Source organism: Mesoplodon bidens (assembly GCF_964165515.1).
Source record: "Mesoplodon bidens genome assembly, chromosome: 10".
Taxonomy (NCBI): Eukaryota; Metazoa; Chordata; class Mammalia; order Artiodactyla; family Ziphiidae; genus Mesoplodon; species Mesoplodon bidens.
The window spans coordinates 44,103,128-44,123,501 of NC_138172.1; the positions used below are offsets into that span (position 1 = coordinate 44,103,128).

Here is a 20,374-nt window from a genome sequence, read left to right on the forward strand (position 1 = left end):
TACTGTTTTTATCCTGTGTTTCTCTTGGTGATTACACCCTACCTTCTCCACTCTCAGCTTGATGCTGCTGTTAAGCCTCAATTTCTTGGCTTAGTCAAGAATTGCCTGTGTGTGGTCTTATCCTCTGTTTTACCTTATTTACCCAGATTGTTTTCTGCAGTCAGTCTGATCTCCTCTTTGACTCCGTAAGCCATTCTCAGGTCTTACCTGGATGTCTCTGTGCACTTGATGCCTTCATGTGTTCCACCTTCCATCCATTTCCCCGCTTCCTCCTTGCTGCCTCATACCTTTGCACTGCTGTTTTCTCCACCTGGAACCCTCTGTTCCACCCCACATAGGTAAGTCCTCTCCATCCTTCAGAGTTTGGTTCAAGCATCACTTGCACAGGGAAGCTTTCCACAGGCCCTCATGCTAGGTCAGCTTCTTCTAAGTGCTCAGATACCCTCAGCTTCTCTTCTGTAGCATCGAAATGACTGTCTAGTGGCTGTTTAATCTCTCTCTCCAGTTCAGTAGTAAGATCCTAGAGGCAGAAGCTGTGTGTCTCATTCATGGCTGCATCCTAGCTTCCATCTGTGCCTTAGGACACAGAGAAGCCATGCAATGAGCATTGAGTGAGCGACTGATCCCTGTCTTTTAATTATTTTATCCATCCCTCAGACCTCTGTGCATATCTAGCCACTTGCTACTTATCCCCACACACGTGGATGTCTCATGGCTACTTTAACTCAACAAGTTGGACGTTAACCTGAGTTTCCCCTAAATCTCATTATAAAACCCATCCCATTGTTAATAATCCTTTGACTCCCCACTGCCTGCTAGATATACCCCAAAATCCCGTAGGAGAGTATTGCAAGTCTTTCTCCATCAGGCTTAATCTACACTACTCTTTTACTGCCTGTTTGTCCTCGTAATTCGCCCTCCCCTTAATAATCCTGTCTCACAGAATCGGGCTTGTGGATCAATGACTGTGGATAAACACTCTTGGATATGTTATCATATCATAGTTCAATCTCTCCTTTCTGTCTGAAATGCCCTTCATTCTCACTGTGTGCTTCCTCTATACTGTGTATTCTTTAGGGTGCAACTTGGGTCCCCTCCCACTATAAAGCAAAGCTGTATGTAGACTAGTGTTTTTAGAGTAACAAATTGTGGACTGAGCATGACTGATGGGCCTGTATGAGGATGCAGGTGTTTGGTGAGAATGCTCTGAAGACTGAAGCAATCCAGAATCTCCAGGCCTGTCTCCATTTCAGGGATAATTGTGTCCTTTTTAGTTAATGTGATTTCTTAAGTATAAATACATGTGATTTAATTTTTAAGCCTTTGTGTTCTGATATTTGATATATAGCTTTGTTTTTGTATAGAGCATTAAAATGTCTCTGGTTCATAAAATATGAACATCAGATGAGCCTTCTCTTTCACTTGGATTCTGGAGGATTTCTAGGCACAGAGGCTCGTTTCGGGGGGACAGCAGCAGCTGAAATATCAACAACTCTTATTTCCTGGGAGAGGTTGAGTGACTTGGTCAGAGTCACAGCATGTGGTGAAGCTGGGATTCCAAAGCATGAACTAATTCAAGACATGAAGTGCCAAGTGATAGAGAAAAGTTTTAAGACAGAATGTTTTTGATGGACAGAAGGGACCATCCCATTACCACTTAACTCATGGAATGAGGGCTTTGGGACAAAGGAGGGAAAAGTGATTTTGGAACCCTGCTCAGACCACTACAGGTAAGGGTCGTGGAGAAAACTGTAGGACAACTGGATACCAGACAAACAGGTGAAGAGGAGCAAGGAGGAATTCTGGTTAGAAAGGTAGGTGGCCCAAGATGAACTTGATGCCTGGGGCTAGCTAACTGCCCCAAATTTTCAGCTTCAAATCAGTAGAGACTGTCCTAGCCATCCAATGCCATGTGAAATATAGCCCAAAAAACTAGTCTCTGGCACAATTTTATATTTGAAAAAAAAAATTTAAGCCCAGTTTATTTTTTAAATACAGCCCCCAGGAACCAAAGTTTGCAAAAGGAAGGCTCTGAGATTATTATTAAAAATGTGTATGAATAAAAAATAGTGGAGAAACTTGTGCAGAAGACTAGGAGGTTGAGGTGGGGAGGAGAACATGTGGCTGGGGAGCTACAGCCCTTTGACAAGTGCCTCTTAGGCCAAGGGCGCCTCACCATGGCTTATTATCACTACAGCACGTTTTCACCTTTGGAGTTAACTCACTTCCTTGCCGAATATTTTCATTATGCAGATCACGTCTCAAGGACAAAGTTATTTTGCGGGAAAAAAATATTTTGTGGAGAAACAAAACCTAAATGTAATTACAGTACCATTTCCTAGTTGTCATAATGGAAGTATTCTGGAGATTCTGTGGTGCACAGGGGAGAGAGCTGCTGAGATAGTTTGGGAGTGCCCCAGAATGCCCTCCAGAGAAGTCCTGCAGTGATAGAACACTGTCCCTAAAAGCCAGCCATTCTTTTTAAGTCTTTTTTTGTGTGTGTGAGCCAAAATGTCTACAGATATTTTCAGCAGTTTCTAAGGATGCTTAAAGCCATGACTAAATTTACTCCTTTCCTTGTATGTCAGCTCTTTATTTAAATGCAGTGGGGTTTGTTTTGTTTCAGTTTAAAAACCTGTGTTCCTCATAGAAAATTTCAAGAAACACTAAAAAAGTGAGGCCAAAAACCTATCCAGTTTCTCTACTTGTATATCCGTAGTTCTCACCATGGCTGCACATTAAAATTATCTAGATTCTTTTGGAGTTGGGCATATGTTTAAAAGCTCTCCAAGTGATTCTAAGCGCAGCCAGGCTTGAAACCTACTGTATAACTAATAATCTGGCTATTGGTTATTTGTTTACAATCATTTAATGCCTAGGGCTTCAATTTTTAAAAATAATCGCCCTCATCCTGCAACTCCTTTTTGTATTTTAATTATTTTTTAACGGCTGCATAGTATTGGGCGGAATAAATATTAACTAGTAATGGATAATGCAATTTTTCTCCTACGAGAAAAATTCTCATGCAAACCACCTGTGCAGTCTTCATTTTATTTTTTTTTTCCGGGAAACTTCCCGTAAGATAACTTTTTAAAAATCTGAATTACACACTGCTAACTTGTCCTCCAAAAACGCAAAGTAATTTCTCCAGCTTTTGTTTATCCAATACAGGCTTGTGTTCAACACCCCTTCCCATGTAAGGAAACTGCAGCTTAGGTGAAGGACCCGCTCAAGTTGATAGGTACAAAAGGCTGGGCGAGACCTCGAATCCATACGGGCGGACTGGCTGACTGCCTGGGCTGACTTCCGGCCCGCGTCCCTGGTCGCAAACTGCGTGTTCCAACCGGCCCGCCCCTTTCCGCCATTCGCTAGCGTCCGCGCCAGCGCCGCAGCCCGCCTTCCGGAGGAAGACTCGCCCCAACGACGCCCGCCTTGCTAGCGCTTCCGCTCGCCTTTCGTTGTCATTGGCTGGAGGCGGACTATATAAGGACGTCATTTCCGCCCGCGCGTTCTTTCCGTGCCAGTTAGGGGTCCATACGGCTTTGTTCTGGGTGAGTAGCCTGTGGCGTCCGGGCGTACCTCAGGGCCACCAGGACGAGCTTCCTGCCGGGACGAGTGTTGCGAGCACCTGGGTGGAAGCCCGCAGGTGGGGCGCGTCTGTCTTCGGCTCGGCGCACTCCCCCTCGGATCTGGCGGCCTGCACGTGGCCGGGCTCGGGCCCACGCGTTCCCACAAGGCCCCGGGAGCCGGCGGAGGTCGCGCTCCAGCGGCGGAGGGCCCGAGTTGGAGTGCGGGTGGCTGGGGGTGCAAAGAGACCGGCCTGCGCAGCGCGCTACAGTCTCGGGTCCCGACAGTCGGCGGTAAACCCAGAGACCTGGGCTCCAGTTTTCTCCAGTCGGTTGGATTGGTCTGTTTTCCCCGTTCGTGGTATTCCGTTCAAGAGTTAAGGTTCTTGGCGAGGTTTTTGATGCCGGACAGGCTAAATTAAAGGTCCAGGTTCTTATTCTACTTGTCCAAAAGATTTCGGACAGGGGACGCAAAGAAAGGCATCTACAGGGACTTCCCCGGCGATCCAGTGGTTAAGACTCCGCTGTTACACTGCAGGGGCCCCGGGTTCGATACCAGGTCGGGGAACTTAAGATCCCGCATGCCTCGCGGTGTTAAAAAATTTTTTTTTAATTACCAAAAAAAAAAAAAAAAGAGACTGAGGTGTAGAGAGAAACGAAGCAATTTATGAAGGGGCAGAAGCGAAAGTACGCACTCGGAGAAGAATGCGGGCGTCCTCACGAGGGAGGAGCGCACCGAGGGGTTTTTCTGATACCCCCCCCCCCGCCTTTTATTTCACTTTAATTCCTTGAATGGGCGCATATTTCTTTGTTTAGGGTCGGAATACTCATTGTTGGGAGAATCGGAGTGGGATTTTGATTTCACCTGTTATATAAGTTTTTGCTCTTCCCCGTCCGCCTCCAGAAGCCACCCCACCTGCGCTCTAAGAGCCATTTTCCCTTGCTAGTCGAGCGCCAGGCGTGTGAGGTTGTACAGCAGTCACCTGCAGCCTGTGTGCTCGGCCAAGCTCTCTGGGTTTTATGGTCAGGGTTCCCTCTCAAGGTGTCACAGAGTTTAATCAAAGTCTAATTTACGTTCTTGTTGCTGACGCCATTCCTTCATGCTTCATGGTCTCATTAAGTGCAAAACAGGAGGTGGCTTTGCTTTTTGCCTGATGTCTGTTTGAGGAGGCTGTTCTTGGGTCCAACCCTGTCTTTCCTGCCTGATTTTGAGGAAAACTAGTTGTAATCGCAGGGAGAAGTAATGCCAAATCTCCCAGCTTCAGTCGGCTTGAAAATAAACTTCACCACCTTTGCTCAGCTTTAGAATAGTCTAGAACATGGCTGCTGTTCCACGTCTAAGTCCTGCGTACCTTGAGAAGTATTAAGTCTCAGTTCACTATTTTCGTTTAGTTTCATTATCTGGGTGTTTTGTCCCTCTCCATAATACTCTTTAGCAGGATTTCCAGCAATTTTACAAGGTGTTCATGTGTCTCATCCCACTAGACTAAGCCCAATGCCTGACACTAGGAGGTGTGGTCTGTGGTTAGATTGTATATTTAAAGTTTATCAATATTTTTTTTTCTTTTCTTGTGGTAAGTGGGCCTCTCACTGTGTGGCCTCTCCCGTTGCGGAGCACAGGCTCCGGACGCGCAGGCTCAGCGGCCATGGCTCACGGGCCCAGCCGCTCCGCGGCATGTGGGATCTTCCCGGACCGGGGCACGAACCTGTGTCCCCTGCATCGGCAGGTGGACTCCCAACCACTGCGCCACCAGGGAAGCCTTATCAATATTTTTTATTGAAGTATAGTTGATTTACAGTGTGTTAATTTCTGCTATACAGCAAAGTGATTAGGTTATACATATGTATACATTCGTCTTTAACATTCTTTTCCATTATGGTTTATCATAGGGTGTTGAATATAGGTCTCTGTGCTATAGAAGAGGACCATGTTTATTCATTCTGTATATAAAAGTTTACATCTGCTAATCCCAACTTCCCACTCCACCCCTCCCCTGTGACAACCACCAAGTCTGTTCTGTCCTGTTTTCTGTTTCATAGATAAGTTCATTTGTGTCATATTTTAGATCATGTAAGTGATAACATGGTATTTGTCTTTCTCTTTCTGATTTACTTACTATGATAATCTCTAGTTGGATCCATGTTGCTACACATGGCATTCTTTATTTTTAACGGCTGAATAGTATTCCATTGTATATATGTACCACATCTTTATCCGTTCATCTGTCAAGATGGTTAGATTTAAACATTGAGTCATTTGACTCTCAAGAGGAGATGCACCCGTTACCTCATCCCACTTGTCACTGGAGTGTAAAGGACTTTTGTTAACTATTGTTTTTCAGGTTCCCGTCGTAACTTAAAGGGAAACGTTAACAATGTCCGGAGCCCTTGATGTCCTGCAAATGAAGGAGGAGGATGTCCTCAAATTCCTTGCAGCAGGAACCCACTTAGGTGGCACCAACCTTGACTTCCAAATGGAACAGTACATCTACAAAAGGAAAAGTGATGGTCAGTCATTGCTTTAGGGTTCTTTTTCTTGGTCATCCCAGCTATAAGGACAAATTTTGATGCTTCTGTTCTGACGGATAGTGCTGATGAAGTGACTTCTAAAATATCAGCCTTGGAGGGCTCTCACTAAGTAACAGATGAAACTAGATCTTTAGATGGGTAAGAAGCTTTAAAACTGAGTAAAAGTGCTGTGGTTGTTTTTGGAAGGAAAGGTTTCTGGACTCCAGTGGAAGAGTGGCTATTGCTAGCTTATGTGACCTGGTTTGGGCCATAAAGCAGCATGATGTAAACATAAAGAGGAATTTCATCAGCTTAGTTTCTAATAATTTATCTCCCATGGTGCCTTATATTTTGTGGCTACTGATACAGGTTTGTAAAGCTGAATTCTGAGAGGAAAAGCCACAGATGGGAATTTGGCTTGTTTGAATGTATCAGAAAAGGGAATGTAGGTTGTGATGAGAATATGGAAGGCATTAAGTTCTTCAGCTTAGAACCACTGAAGGAATTGTGTGTGTGAGTGGCAGGGTTTAAAGGAGTTGGGGATGAATCTGACATCAAGGCAGAAGATAAGAGGAAAAGAGTGGTAAGAGGCCAGAAGTAGGTAAGACCTTGTTGGATTCTGCATGGGGGGCCTGAGGGCAGGTTAGTACAGGGGAAGAGTAGGGAGAAGGTGCACTTTGCCTACTGAATCAAGGCTGCACACTATTAAAGCTCAGGGCGGAGGCCAGTGTTGGCCAATGAACTTCTGAGTGTCGGAAGTGTGCTATATTAATGGCAGGATTTTCGCTAACACCAGTAGAGCTTGCCTCTATGACTGGAGTTTGATAGTACTCGCTGCCACATGCATTCAGCTTTTTAGAAGAATGTTAACTTTTAAAGCTTGGCTAGTTGTTAACAAAACCTTGTGTCTAGGCATCTACATCATAAATCTGAAGAGAACCTGGGAGAAGCTTCTGTTGGCAGCTCGTGCCATTGTTGCCATTGAAAACCCAGCTGATGTCAGTGTCATATCCTCCAGGAATACTGGCCAGGTTTGTGGAACAATATGCTTGGTTTTTGTTATAGAACCTAAAGATGTTTTGGGATGTATAGAAAAGCATAAGAAAAAAATAACCCGTAATTTCACTGTTCAGAAATCATTTGAAATTGCCCTGAGTCAGAGGAGTTGCCAAAATTCAACCATTTCAGTGTATTTATCACTTTGCACCTGACAGTATGTCAAGGTTCATGTTTTCATGTCATTGTGTGTTTTCTTGTGCCACTAAATATAGAAAAATAACCCTATTAAAGTGGCTCACCACATTTTTCTGCAGTGAGCTTTTTATATTTAAAATGATGCAATACTGGGTTAAAAAAATTAAATGTCAACTTGAGAATATTTCAGGAAGGTCTTCTGAGGGTAGGGTGCCCCCAGTCTTTGCCTCATAAGCAAGAGTAATCTTTGCCAGCTTAAATGAATAAAAAATAGCTTAATATTTTTTAATGGCAAGTAAGGTAAAACTTCAGTCTTTTTTGTCCCATTTCTATCTTGATAATTATTTCTTTTTTCTGCTGAGAAAACTAATGGATTTTTTAAAAACGTGCTTTATAAAAGCATTAAAGCTCTTAAAAGGATTTCATTCACCCTGTTTCTAATTTTAAAAAATTTGACTTGGATTTTGACAGTTTTTAAATTATGTATTGATAGTAAGATGCTCTTTTTGAATTTCATTTAAAAAATTTTTTATTGTATAGTATTTGATTTACAGTGTTGTGTTAATTTATGCTATACAGCAAAGTGACTCCATTACATATACATATATTCTTTTTTCATATTTTTTTCCATTATGGTTTATCACAGGATATTGAATATAGTTCCCTGTGCTATACAGTAAGGCCTTGTTTATCCATCCTATATAGCATAGTTTGCATCTGCTAATCCCAGACTCCCAATCCTTCCCTCCCCCATCCCTTATCCCCCTTGGCAACTACAAGTCTGTTCTATTTTTCTCTTTCATGGATATGTTCATTTGTATTGTATTTTAAATTCCACATTTAAGTGAAGTCATACGATGTTTGTCTTTCTATCTTACTTAGTGTGATAATCTCTAGGTCCATCCATGTTGCTACAGATGGCATTATTTCATTCTTTTTAATGGCTGAGTAGTATTCCCGCTGTTCATACCCGCCACATCGTCTTTATCCATTCATCTGTCTATGGACATTTCAGTTGTTCCCATGTCTTGGCTATTGTAAATAGCGCTCCTGTGAACATTCAGGTGCCTGAATCTTCGAATTACGGTTTTGTCCGGGTCTCTGCACAGGAGTGGAACTGCTGGGTCATATGGCAGCTCTAGTTTTTTGAGGAACCTCCATACTGTTTTCCATACTGGCTGCACCAGTTTATGTTCCCACTAACAGGATTAGAGGGTATTCTTTTCTCCTTATTCTCTCCAGCATTTATTACTGGTAGACTTTCTGATGATGGCCATTCTGACCAGTGTGAGGTGGTACCTCATTGTAGTAGTGATTTGAATTTCTCTAATAATTAGCAATGTTGAGCATCTTTTCATGTGCTTATTGGCCATCTGTAGTTCTTTGGACAAATGTCTATTTATGTCTTTTGCCCAGTTCAGTTGTTTGTTTTTTTGTTATTGAAATGTATGAGCTGTTGGTATATTTTGGAAATTAAGCCCTTGTTGGACACATCATGTGCAAATATTTTCTCCCAGTTCTTTGTATATTTGGTAGAATTCGCCTATGAAGCCATCTGGTCCTGGACTTTTGTTTGAAGGGAGCTTTTTAATTACACATTTTGTTTCATTTCTAGTAATTAGGCTGTTCAAGTTGTCTGTTTCTTGATTTGGTTCCGGTGGGCTTTATGTTTCTAGAAAGATGTCCGTTTCTTCTAGTTTGTCGAGTTTGTTGGCATATAATTGTTCATAATGTGTTTTTTTTGGGCATATACTTGTTTGTAATGGTATCAGTTGTGGTTTCTCCTCTTTCATTTCTTATTTTATTTGGGTCTTCTCTCTTGTTGGTGATCCTGGCCAGAGGTTTGTCAATTTTGTTTACCCTTAACAGATCTTGGTTTTATTTTAATATCTGTTTCTTCTCTGATCTTTTTTTTTTTTATATTTATTTATTTGGTCGTGCTGGGTCTTAGTTGTGGCTCACCAGCTCCTTACTTGTGGCACATGAGCTTAATTGCGGCTCATGGGCTCCTTAGTTGTGACACACATGTGGGATCTAGTTCCCTGACCAGGGATCAAACTGACCCCCTGCACTGGGAGTGCAAGTCTTAACCACTGTACCACCAGAGAAGTCCCTCCTCTCTGATCTGTCTCCTTCCTTCTGCTGACTTGAGATTTTTCTGGTTTCTTAAAGGCCTGTATCGCTGTGAACTTCCCTCTAAGAACTGCTTTTGCTGTATCACATAGATTTTGTGTTTTCATTGTCATTTACCTCAAGTTATTTTTTAATTTCTTGGATTCCATTGTTGACCCACTGGTTTCTTCTTAGCAGCGTGTTGTTTAGTCTCCCATGCAGTTGTTTTTTTCTTGTTTCTTTTTTGGTGGTTGATTCTAGTTTCATGCAGTTGTGGTCAGAAAAGATGCTTGGAATAATGTCTGTGCTCTTAAATTTGTTGAGGCTTATTTTATGCCCTAGTATGTGGTCAATCTCAGAGAATGTTACATGTGCAGTTGAATGTATATTCTGCTTTTTTGGCTCTAATGTCCTGAAAATGTCTTAAGTCTATTGTATCATTTAGGATCTCTGTTGCCTTATTGATTTTCTCTCTCCCAGATATGTCCATTGATATGAGTGGGGTGTTAAAGTCTCCTATTATTAGTGTATTCCTGTCAGTTTCTCCCTTTATGTCTGTATTTGTTTTATGTATTTGGGCACATGTTGATGAAGAGTATAGTGTCCTCTCCTTTTATTGATCCTTTTACCATATGTGTGCTTTATCTTTCTTTGTAGCCTTTTTTTTTTAGTCTGTTTTGTCTGATGAGTATTGCGACCCGCACTTTGTTGTCATTTCCGTTTGCATGCAATATCTCTTTCCATCTCCTCACTTGCAGTCTGCGTGTGTCATTTGCCCTAAAGTGTGTCTCTTGTAGGCAGCATATTGTAGGCTCTTTTTTTTTAATCTAATCTGCTGTTCTGTCTTTTGATGGAACGTTTAGTCCATTGACATTTAAGGTAATTTTATTGCTATTTTAAACATTGTTTTCCTGTTGACTTTATATTTCTTCTTTGTCTCTTTCTTTTTGTTTTTCCTTTTGTGGTTTGATGATTTTCTTTTGTATTGTGCTTTTGTTTTCTTGGTTTTTGTGAATCTATTGTGTTTTTGATTTGTGGTTTTTCAAATATGTTAACCCCTTCCTATATCAACTTGACTTAGACTGGTAGTCATACAGGCTCACTTTCTAGAAGAAAAAAAAATCCACATTTTCTTTCATCCCCCACATTTTGTGATTTTGATGTCCTCTTTTACGTCTTCATGTTTATCCTTTTGCTTTAAGTGGTTATCATCGCTTTAAGAGAAATTTTTTGATTTCTTTTTAAAATCTGTTTACTGGCTTATTTAAGTGATTTACTTTCCAACTGATTTTTTTTTCCCTTTCCTATGGATTCTTCTTTTCTATTTAGAGAAGACCTCTCAGTATTTACTTTAGGGTAGGTTTAGTATTGCTGTATTCTTTTTTTTTTGCTTGTCTGAGGAAATTCTCCTGTTCCAAATGATAATCTTGCTGGGTAGAGTTGCAGGTTTTTCCCTTTCAGGACTTCGAATATATGTTGCCACTCCCTTATGGCCTACAATCAGCTGAAAGCCTTATGGGGGTTCCCTTGTAATTAACTCTTTGTTTTTCTCTTGCTGTCTTTAGAATCCTTTTGGGGTTTTTTTTTTTTTTTTTTTTTTTTTGCGGTACGCGGGCCTCTCACTGCTGTGGCCTCTCCCATTGCGGAGCACAGGCTCTGGGCGCGCAGGCTCAGCGGCTATGGCTCACGGGCCCAGCCGCTCCGCAGCATGTGGGATCCTCCCGGACTGGGGCACAAACCCGTGTCCCCTGCATCAGCAGGCGGACTCTAAAGCACTGCGCCACCAGGGAAGCCCTGGGGGGGTGCATTTTAATTATGTCTTGGTGTAGGTCTGTTTTGGTTTATCTTGTTTGGGGTGCTCTGTGCTTCCTGTACCTGGATATCAGTTTCTTTCTTTAGGTTTGGGAAGTGTTCAGCCATAATTTCTTCAAATACATTTTCAATCCCCTTTCTCTTCTCCTTCTGGGATCCCTATTATGTGTAGATTGGAATGCTTTATATTATCCCATAGGTCCCTTATATTGCTTTCATTTTTCATTTGGCTTTCTGTCTGCTGTTCTCATTGGGTGATTTCCATTCTATCTTGCAAATCACTTTCTTCTGAAGATAGATCACTGTCTTCCAGATAACGTTCTTCTGCATTATTCATTCTGCTATTCATTGCCTTTAGTTCAGCTTTTGTCCCTGCAAATGAATTTTCTGATTTTTTGTGGTTCTTAATAATTTGTAGTTCCTTTTCACAGTAATCTGCATTTCTGTTGATAGTCTTTCTCAATTTGTTCAGTATTTCATTATTTCCTTTTTTAACTCGATGTCTGTTAGACTCAGGTCATTTTCATTGTTTGTTCTTTCAGGGGAATTCTCTTGATCTTTTAATTGGGAGTGGTTCTTCTGTCTCTTCATTTTACTTATATTTCTCTTGCTCTATGAGTTGAGGAAGTTATCTACTGTGGTGTTGGAGGGCTTTTTTTTTTTTTTTTTTAACTTATTTTATTGTGGTTGCCCTTGGTCTTAGTTGTGGCGTGCGAACTCTTAGTTATGGCATGCAAGTGGGATCGATCTAGTTCCCTCACCAGGCATCGAATCCACGTCCCCTGCATTGGAAGGTGGATTCTTAACCACCGCACTACCAGGGAGGTCCCTTGGAGGGCTATTTTTATGTGGGAATGTCACTGCATAGCCTCTTTGGGTTTAACATTTTTGGTGCGAGGGCTGTTTGTACTGTGGATGCTTGCTGCCTCTTTCCTCAGTGTATGGTGGCCATCATCCCCTTGACAGGAGGTGTGACTGGTGCGGTGAGTAGAGCCTATACTGGATGTTGTTTACTCTGTGGTTGCCTCTACCCTGTCAGAGGCAGGGTATGCTCCCTAGTTGTTATTATAGAGTAGAAGCCCCCAGAGCTGAGCTGCGGCGTAAGGTAGGCTGGATTGGAGCATTTCCACTGGGAGAGGAGCCACTGCGTCTTTCTCTGCAGGAGCTCTTCACTGGCGAGTGTGCTCTGTGGTGCCACCTGTCACCCGTTGTGCTGTTGGCACTGCCCTCGGCCCCATCGTAAACCAGGGAATGCTGGCAGTCAGCCCTGGTGTCCTTCAGGTGTTGTTTTCACAAGGCCACCCGCGCAGATCCACTGAAGTCAGGTGCTAGGACAGCAGTAGTCGCACACCTGGACCCCCTGTAGGAGCTATGGAGGCAGCTCAGACCCTGGCCCAGCCCCCGTGTGCCCGTGCCCACAAAGCTCACAGCTGCTTAGGCAAGACCCGTCCCAGGGGAGGGGGAAGGGTAAGCTGTGACAAAGCGAAAGAGAGGCATGGACATATATACACTACCAAACGTAAGGTAGATAGATAATGGGAAGCGGCCGCAGAGCACAGGGAGATCAGCTCGGTGCTTTGTGACCGCCTGGAGGGGTGGGATGGGGAGGGTGGGAGGGAGGGAGATGCATGAGGGAAAGGATGTAGGAACAGATGTATATGTATGACTGATTCACTTTGTTATAAAGCAGAAACTAATTAAAAAAAAAAAAAAAAGACCCGTCCCAGTTGCAGGAACACTCGTCCATTTGGATGTCCTGCAGGAGCTGAGTTTACAAAGCTGGTGGCAGATGTGTAAATCCACAGCTCGTGTAGCCGTGGGGAGAGATTTCAGCCTGCTTCCTAAGTTGCGTGGCCCCTGGGGCTAGGCTGCAGTTTCAGCCCTGCCTCTGTTCCTGGGCAACTTGCTGGCGTCTGCTCCTGGGTCCACTGAGCCGGCTGTTGGCGCTGGGGCTGGTGAGTGGAGAAAGAGGCTGCACTGGCGACCCCACTTCTCCTTTCGCGTGCCACTTAACAATGGCACTTCCCTTTTGTGGTGGGCCCGGCCTTTTTCCACAAACACTCCTGGTTGCGGCTGTGCCACTCTCCAGCCCCTTCAGGCTGTCTCTGCAAAGCCAACCAGTCATCTCTCTGGATCTGTCCTCTAAACCAGCACCCAGCCCCCACCTGTACTAACGGACACGCATCTCAGGCTGGGGTGTGCAGGTCTCTCTGTTATGCCCACCACAAGCCAGTTGTGCTCTCCTCTGAGCCTTAGGAGCTCCCTTTCTGTCCCAGTTGATCTCCCCGCCGTTGAGGGGGCTTCCCAGGGTGTTGGGAGCCTTTCCTCTTCTTCACCTCCCTCCCGGGGCACAGGTCCCATCCTGCTTCCTCTTTTTTTTCCTTTTGTCCAACCCAGTTATGTGGAGATCTTTCTTGCCCTTTCAGGTGTTTGAAGTCTTCTGCCAGTGTTCAGTAGGTGTTCTGTGACAGTTGTTACATTTGTAGATGTATTTTTGACGTAGTTGTGGGAGGAGGTGAGTTCCACGTCATTCTACTCCACTATCCTGATTGGAACCCCCTGCAGATGTATGTTAATGGGGTATTCCCCAGAGGCTGGCTTATGACTGGACCTCTGTGGTTTGATGTATGGCTGACAGTTTTAATTACTGCTGTAGAACGAACTTAGTGACCACTCTGTGCTTCCCTCAGCGAAAATTTACTGGGTATCTAGATTGGTCCAGGCAATGCTTGCTGAGTGCTCGGAATATAGCAGAAAAGCAGTCTGTTTTTGAAGGGATGAAGGAAATAAGCTTTCTGTAGGGGGAAGTTAGAGGATAAGAAAGGTGGGTGTATTCCTGCTCTGTATAGGTTGGCTGTGACAAAATCTGACCGGTAACAGAAGTGCTTACTAGATGCCGGGCACTGTTCTGCGCGGTGTGTATTGATTCATGTAATTTTTACAATTTTATGAGGAACTTGGAGGCACGTGAGTAACTTGCCCCAGTTACTCGTAAGTGACCTACTTGGTACTTGAACCAGGCTGGTTGGCTCTGGAACCTGCAGAAGTGAGGAAGTTGTAAGCCTCAGATACCTGAGGGAAGAGCATCCCCAGCAGAGGGCCTAGGGATGGGGCCGTGCTTGGCATGTTTTTTGGCTCTAATTTTGTAAGTATTTTTCATGTAATAAGTGAAGGATATAGAAGAATTACTGGATGTTTTGAGTGTTTAACTTGATGGTTTCATTTTTGAGTAAGGGGTTTTGGGAGGTTCTGACCAGATAGGCTGCTTCATGTGATTACAGAACTTGGTGTTGACCCATGTATAATTGCAGAACTCCTGCAGTTCTGCAAGATGGCACCATCTCTGGAGCACTGTTAACTCTTAATATTGATTCTTCCAGCGAGCTGTGCTGAAGTTTGCTGCTGCCACTGGAGCCACTCCTATTGCTGGCCGCTTCACTCCTGGAACCTTCACTAACCAGATCCAGGCAGCCTTCCGGGAGCCAAGACTTCTGGTGGTTACTGATCCCAGGGCTGACCACCAGCCTCTCACAGAGGCCTCTTACGTTAACCTGCCTACCATTGCTCTATGTAACACAGACTCTCCTCTGCGGTATGTGGACATTGCCATCCCATGCAACAACAAGGTAACAATTTTATGATCTAAACTAGAGCTGGAGAATAAGTGCTCTAGAGACAGACATTCCTCTGCACATTGTTAGAGCTTGGAGTTGAGGCCACTGGCCGATGAACTCACAAGTGTAGGTAGTGTGCTACATGAGGGGCAAGTTTTTCGCTAACATCACAAGGGTCTCTGGCCCAATGAGTGGAGTTTGATAGTAATACTTGCTACAAATGTATGATTTTAATACATGAAAGCTTTAAGGAGAGATGAAAAAACATTTTAAAAATGGCCTGTGTTTTCTTCTGCTTTTCTCCGTTATTTCTTACTCCTGGACCTCTCAGGCATTACTTGGCCTTTCTGTTTTCAGACTAACTTGATGTATCCTGATGTAAGATCCTAAAAAGGTGGGTTGCATATGGTTCAAATTAGTCTGGTTGTTACTGGTCACAAAACCCTTGTTACACAGAAGAATCAGGCAAAGAGGGTTTTTTTTTTTCTCCCTACTACCAGTGTTCAGGCACTGACCCCAGGTAATTCATTTTGTTGTCTAGAGTGGACTCTTGATTAATCCCCATGATTCATTCCAGTGGCAATCAAGGTTGAGAACCAGAGTTACAGAATAATCTTGTTTAAATAAGTAAAGTCTTTTATTATTTTTATTGGAGTGTAGTTGCTTTACAATGTTGTGTTAGTTTCTGCTATACTATGAACACTTTTAAACTAAGATATGTCTGTTCACATGGTACCAAGGGACCCAGCTGTTAGGTGGAATGGGAGGTGCTTGCTGTTTGGGGTTCGCCGACTATCACTTCATAATAACCTGGCACTCCTGCAGGGAGCTCACTCAGTGGGTCTGATGTGGTGGATGCTTGCCCGGGAAGTTCTGCGCATGCGTGGCACCATCTCCCGTGAACACCCATGGGAGGTCATGCCTGATCTCTACTTCTACAGAGATCCTGAAGAGGTGAGCTTCCTCCACAAAGGCTTGTGGTAACATGAACAAATTAGACACTTTAGTCTGTGCTTCTTGGCAGTAAAGTCTGTCAGTCCCTGTAAACGAAAAAAATTTTTTCTAAACCAGATTGAAAAGGAAGAGCAGGCGGCAGCTGAGAAGGCTGTGACCAAGGAGGAATTTCAGGGCGAATGGACCGCCCCAGCTCCTGAGTTCACTGCTGCTCAGCCTGAGGTGGCGGACTGGTCCGAAGGTGTGCAGGTGCCCTCTGTGCCTATTCAGCAGTTCCCCACTGGTACGTATCAAGATCCAAGGGCGTCAGGCTGGTGGTTTAGAACTTCTGTGTTTCCAGTATAACATATATATATGTGTGCGTGTGTGTATATGTATATATATGCACACTTTATATATATATATACACACACACACACGCATATATACACACAGTTTATATATACGTATACAGTAAATCCTGTACATGCAAACGAATTCCCATTCTGAGAGCACATTCGTAAGTCCAACACAGTTAGCCTAGGTACCCAACTAACACAATGGGCTATATAGTACTATACTGTAATAGGCTTATAATACTTCACACAAATAACACATAAAAAAACACAAAATAAAACATTTTTAATCTTATAGTACAGTACAACAGCTGGCATACAGGGGCTGGCATCGACTGAACAGGCAAGAAGTGTTACCGACTGGAGGAGGGAGAGGAGGTGGGAGGGAGATGGTAGAGGTGAAAGGTCGTCAGCTATCGGAGATGGAGGGTAATTTCACTCACGCTTGACCTTGATGGCACAGGTCTGGTTCCCTGCTGGATTCAGTTCTGCCTACTCAGTGATGTCTCGGTAGTACTATATGTACCAGCTACATCACCACTGCTTTTACACTTGCTTCCGGACATCCTGTGCTTGAAGTAAAGATAACTAACTGTGTGTGCTCTATACAGTACTGTACAGTACACAAAAGTACAACCACTTGTAGAGGATGCAGGCACGTGACAGTGTACAGCAGACGTGAATTAACTTACGTGATTGGACATGCGAATGCACTTTCTCTTTGAGAGTTCGTAACTTGAAGGTTGGTATGTAGGGCACTTAGTGTATGCATGTGTACATGTATACGTATATACACACATACATACACTATATATATATACACACCCATACTAGCATTAAAGGATTTTTGTCTCTGCCATAGCTGTGCTAATAACTTGACAGGTTGAATTCAGGTGCTTTTGAAATGTTCTGTCTTTTGTCTTTGTCCTTTGAAATGTGTTATCTGTTGGAATGCAAGGCAGATTGCTGCTGGTGGTGAGGTGACAAAAATACTATGGGAATGGGGCTGATGGCTTTTTTTTTTTTTGGTATTTTCTCAACAGAAGATTGGAGTGCTCAGCCTGCCACTGAAGACTGGTCTGCAGCTCCCACTGCTCAGGCCACCGAGTGGGTAGGAACAACCACTGAGTGGTCTTAAAACTGTTCTCCCACAAACTCTTAAAATGGGAAATAGGTTGATGGAAAATAAAGTTTCTAAAAATTGTGTCCATTTATTTCAGTTCATGGGACAGGCCTGGGATGAAAGCCTTGCTCAGCCCGTTCCTAGTGTGTGGCTCTGGGCAAGAGATGATGTTTCTGGGCCCAAGTGTCCTCAGCAGGGGATAATCTTGGAGCTGTGATGCAGAGCAATGTATCACATTGTCCTTTTGTTAGTATGTAATTTAAAAATAATTTTAAAGAGTAAAATATACATGCAGATGATCATGAAAGACATACCTGTATTCTTGGAGAATAAGGATCAAGTTAAAACCTCTAGCCATTACACAGATTACCAAGTAGGAAGGTGCCAAGATCTGAGAGTCTTCATGTTCCCCTCCCTGCTCCTTTCTGAAGTCACAAGCTTCTCTCCTTCGATCCTTTGGAAAGGGTAAGATGATCAAATCAAGAATTCTTTAGTTTGTTTTTGAGCTTCCTATAAATGGAATCATATCTTGTGTGACTTGCTTCTTTTCCCTGTTATTTTGTGCTTTTTCACCCCTTGCCATGTTCCCAAAGAATCATCCATGACCTCTAACTGCAGTGGCCATTTGAGTTGTTTCCATAGGCCATGAGCAGCAGGACTATTTTGAACATTTTTGGTAGATCCTGGTGTACGGAAATTTCCTCACTCTGGGTTTCAAACTCTAGCTTCACCAGATAATGTCAGATGATGTCACAGTCATCTATAAAATGCTCTGAAAACACAGCCACAGCCCTTAGTACTAAAGCGCTGTCCTCTGGTCACTGCTCAGAACTGCTGCCTCAAAAATACAGGGTGTGATCCTGGCCCCTCTCTTTCCCCGCTGCTCTTAGGACTGTCCCCGGGCCAATGCCACACTGTCTTTCCCGTTTACTGGAGTTTTATAATCCACTATAGCAACGGATAGCACGGTCTTCCTGCCTTTTCTCCAAATGTTATGGTTATTGAACCTTCTGCATTGTCATATACATTTTTTAACCTAGTGCAGCTCCATTATAAAGCCAGTTGGGATTGCATTGACTGTAGTTTAGTGACTATAATTGACTGACTGTATGGAGTTTTTCAGTCCATGAACAGTCTACATCCTGCAAGATTCTCATTTTTATGTCCCTCCCTCAATAAAATTTTAGAATTTCTTCTAAAGAGGTTTTGCACATCTTTTGTTAGGTAAATGTATTCCTAGATTCTCAAGGTGTTGTAAATCGTACTCTTCAACAATTGGGGATCCTGTTGGAATCCATATTTAAATAAAACAGGTATGCAATGGTAAATGGCACTACTGCCATGGTGCTTCTGACCCTGCCTGAGCAATCCACGCTTTCTGTGCAAGGCAAGAATGAGATTACCGAACTCCACCTGTGAAAAACCTCCAAACCTACATGCCAAACATTGAACTCATTTAGTAGAGAAGAACCTACTGCACTCCTACCTATGCTAAGTTCAGTGGGTTTCACTTAAAAATAACCTGAGAATTTTCCAATTCTACCTTTGCAAAGAATCTCAAGTAAAATAATTCAATAATCAACATAATTATTAAGTGCTTACTCTGGACCAGACATGATTCTAAGCACTTGGGGGTAGAGCAGTGAATGAAGCTTGTGACCCTATGGCAGTAACATTTTGATGGGTAAGGCAGTAATAAAGCTTAAGTATGCCGTTGTCTGTAGGATCAGAAGTGAGGATGTAAATGTGAAGGTTTGCCTAAATCAGGCATCAGGCTATAGGAGAGAAAAATGGGAGAGGATCACTGGGGGAGAACCAAAAGAGCCCAAAGAAACCCCTCTGGAAGGAGGAGTCTTATCAAGCTGGGAGAGGTTCTGCTCTCCCTTGGGACCTGGGGCCCTTTACCAGAGGCAATGGAGTCTCTTGGAGCCCATGCTGTGTGAGGTATGGAAATGAGTTGGGGACCGGGGTGGGGGGCAAGGAAAATCTCTAACCATACAGACATCTGTCCCAGTTCTGCTCCCTGCTGTACACGCACTGGAAGGCAATGGCCCGAGGAGCACTCTGCAGCCCCAATCCCTGCCACATGTGATGCACGTGGTCCACACCGGTGCAAAGAGCTCTCAGCGTTGTCAGAAGTGTCCACCATCATGTCCCCACTGGAAGGCCCTCTGCCACATCCTCGGCCACTGATCTCTGTATTTCCTTCCACCCAATACCCTGTGCCAACCCAAGGGGTGTCTTCCACTTACAATTTTCAAGAGAAAGTTACAGCTTTCAGCATGGGAAAGTAGCCCTCCTGACCATCATGGCCACACAAGATTTCAAGACAAGGAATGACTGTGCTGGCATAACATGACATTTGTTTCAAAATCCTTTTTGGAGGTTTTTGCTTTTTTTTTGTATTATTTCATATAGAAATTGTTGTAAATTGCTTCTTAAAACAATGTCTAATAACACTGCTTTTGCAATTTAAAAATGAAAAAAATTACAATTTATAACACAAGGGCATATGAAACAATAAGACACTGTTGGAGAGGAGTCTGGTGAACTAGAAAAATATATAAAGAAATGACATACGGATAGAACATAGGAAAGAGAAAATTAATATAGAGGACAAAATGAGAGGCAAACATCTAGCTGGAGTTCCAGAGGGAGAAGAGAGAATGAGGGAAGTCAGAATTTTCTGAACTTCCGCATGAATCCACCAATTCAGGAATTCCAGTGTTTACCAAGTAGGATCAATTTATTTTTGGAAACCTATCCTTACACTGTTGAGGAATCAAGGAAACGCCAAGCACAAAAGTGTTCTTGAAAATAACCAAAGAAAAAGGACACCCGACTGTTCCCTAGCAACAGAGACAGAAGACAATAAAATGAGAAAAAGAAGTGGTCAACCCAGCTCTGTTAGCCGAGAATTAGTTAGGACACTATACTTTTCCAGAAAACAAAGTTACTAAGAAAAAGTGATGCCAGAAGGAAGCTGTGGCCAAGAGTGCTGGTGGTCGACCAATGTCCACCCTCCCTTCTTCCATAGTAACAGATGTGCTGATTGTTAACTGGGTATAGGCTGAGAAGCTGGTGCCTCACATTACACAGTGATAAGATGTTCAGTCAGGTTTGGAGGCCTGCATTACTTTGGAGGGTGGACTATAA

At 43.3% G+C, this 20,374-nt stretch overlaps 1 protein-coding gene across 4 annotated transcripts; it reads left to right on the forward strand.

The window, feature by feature from the left end:
- The first annotated feature begins 3,534 nt into the window (after positions 1-3,534).
- On the forward strand, positions 3,535-17,472 carry RPSA (ribosomal protein SA). Of its 4 annotated transcripts, none has more exons than XM_081246721.1 (8): positions 3,535-3,551; positions 5,909-6,074; positions 6,987-7,105; positions 12,131-12,175; positions 14,573-14,818; positions 15,632-15,760; positions 15,878-16,043; positions 17,139-17,472. In XM_081246721.1, exons 2-8 carry the CDS (start codon positions 5,942-5,944, stop codon positions 17,231-17,233), a joined length of 933 nt encoding a protein of 310 aa, XP_081102847.1. In that variant the 5' UTR covers positions 3,535-3,551; positions 5,909-5,941; the 3' UTR covers positions 17,234-17,472. The 4 variants fall into 4 exon arrangements, with proteins under 4 accessions (XP_081102847.1, XP_081102846.1, XP_081102848.1 ...); XM_081246720.1 differs by lacking the exon at positions 3,535-3,551 and adding an exon at positions 3,574-3,860; XM_081246722.1 differs by lacking the exon at positions 3,535-3,551 and adding an exon at positions 3,574-3,860 and having other exon boundaries at positions 17,142-17,471.
- The last annotated feature ends 2,902 nt before the right edge of the window (positions 17,473-20,374 follow it).

Excerpts from the sequence above, each read along its gene's own strand:
- RPSA (XM_081246721.1), top strand. The coding sequence starts at position 5,942 with ATGTCCGGAGCCCTTGATGTCCTGCAAATGAAGGAGGAGGATGTCCTC. Across the intron at positions 12,176-14,572 it reads CAGGAGGTGTGACTGGTGCG|CGAGCTGTGCTGAAGTTTGC; the intron begins GTGAGTAGAGCC and ends TGATTCTTCCAG. Across the intron at positions 14,819-15,631 it reads CCATCCCATGCAACAACAAG|GGAGCTCACTCAGTGGGTCT; the intron begins GTAACAATTTTA and ends GCACTCCTGCAG.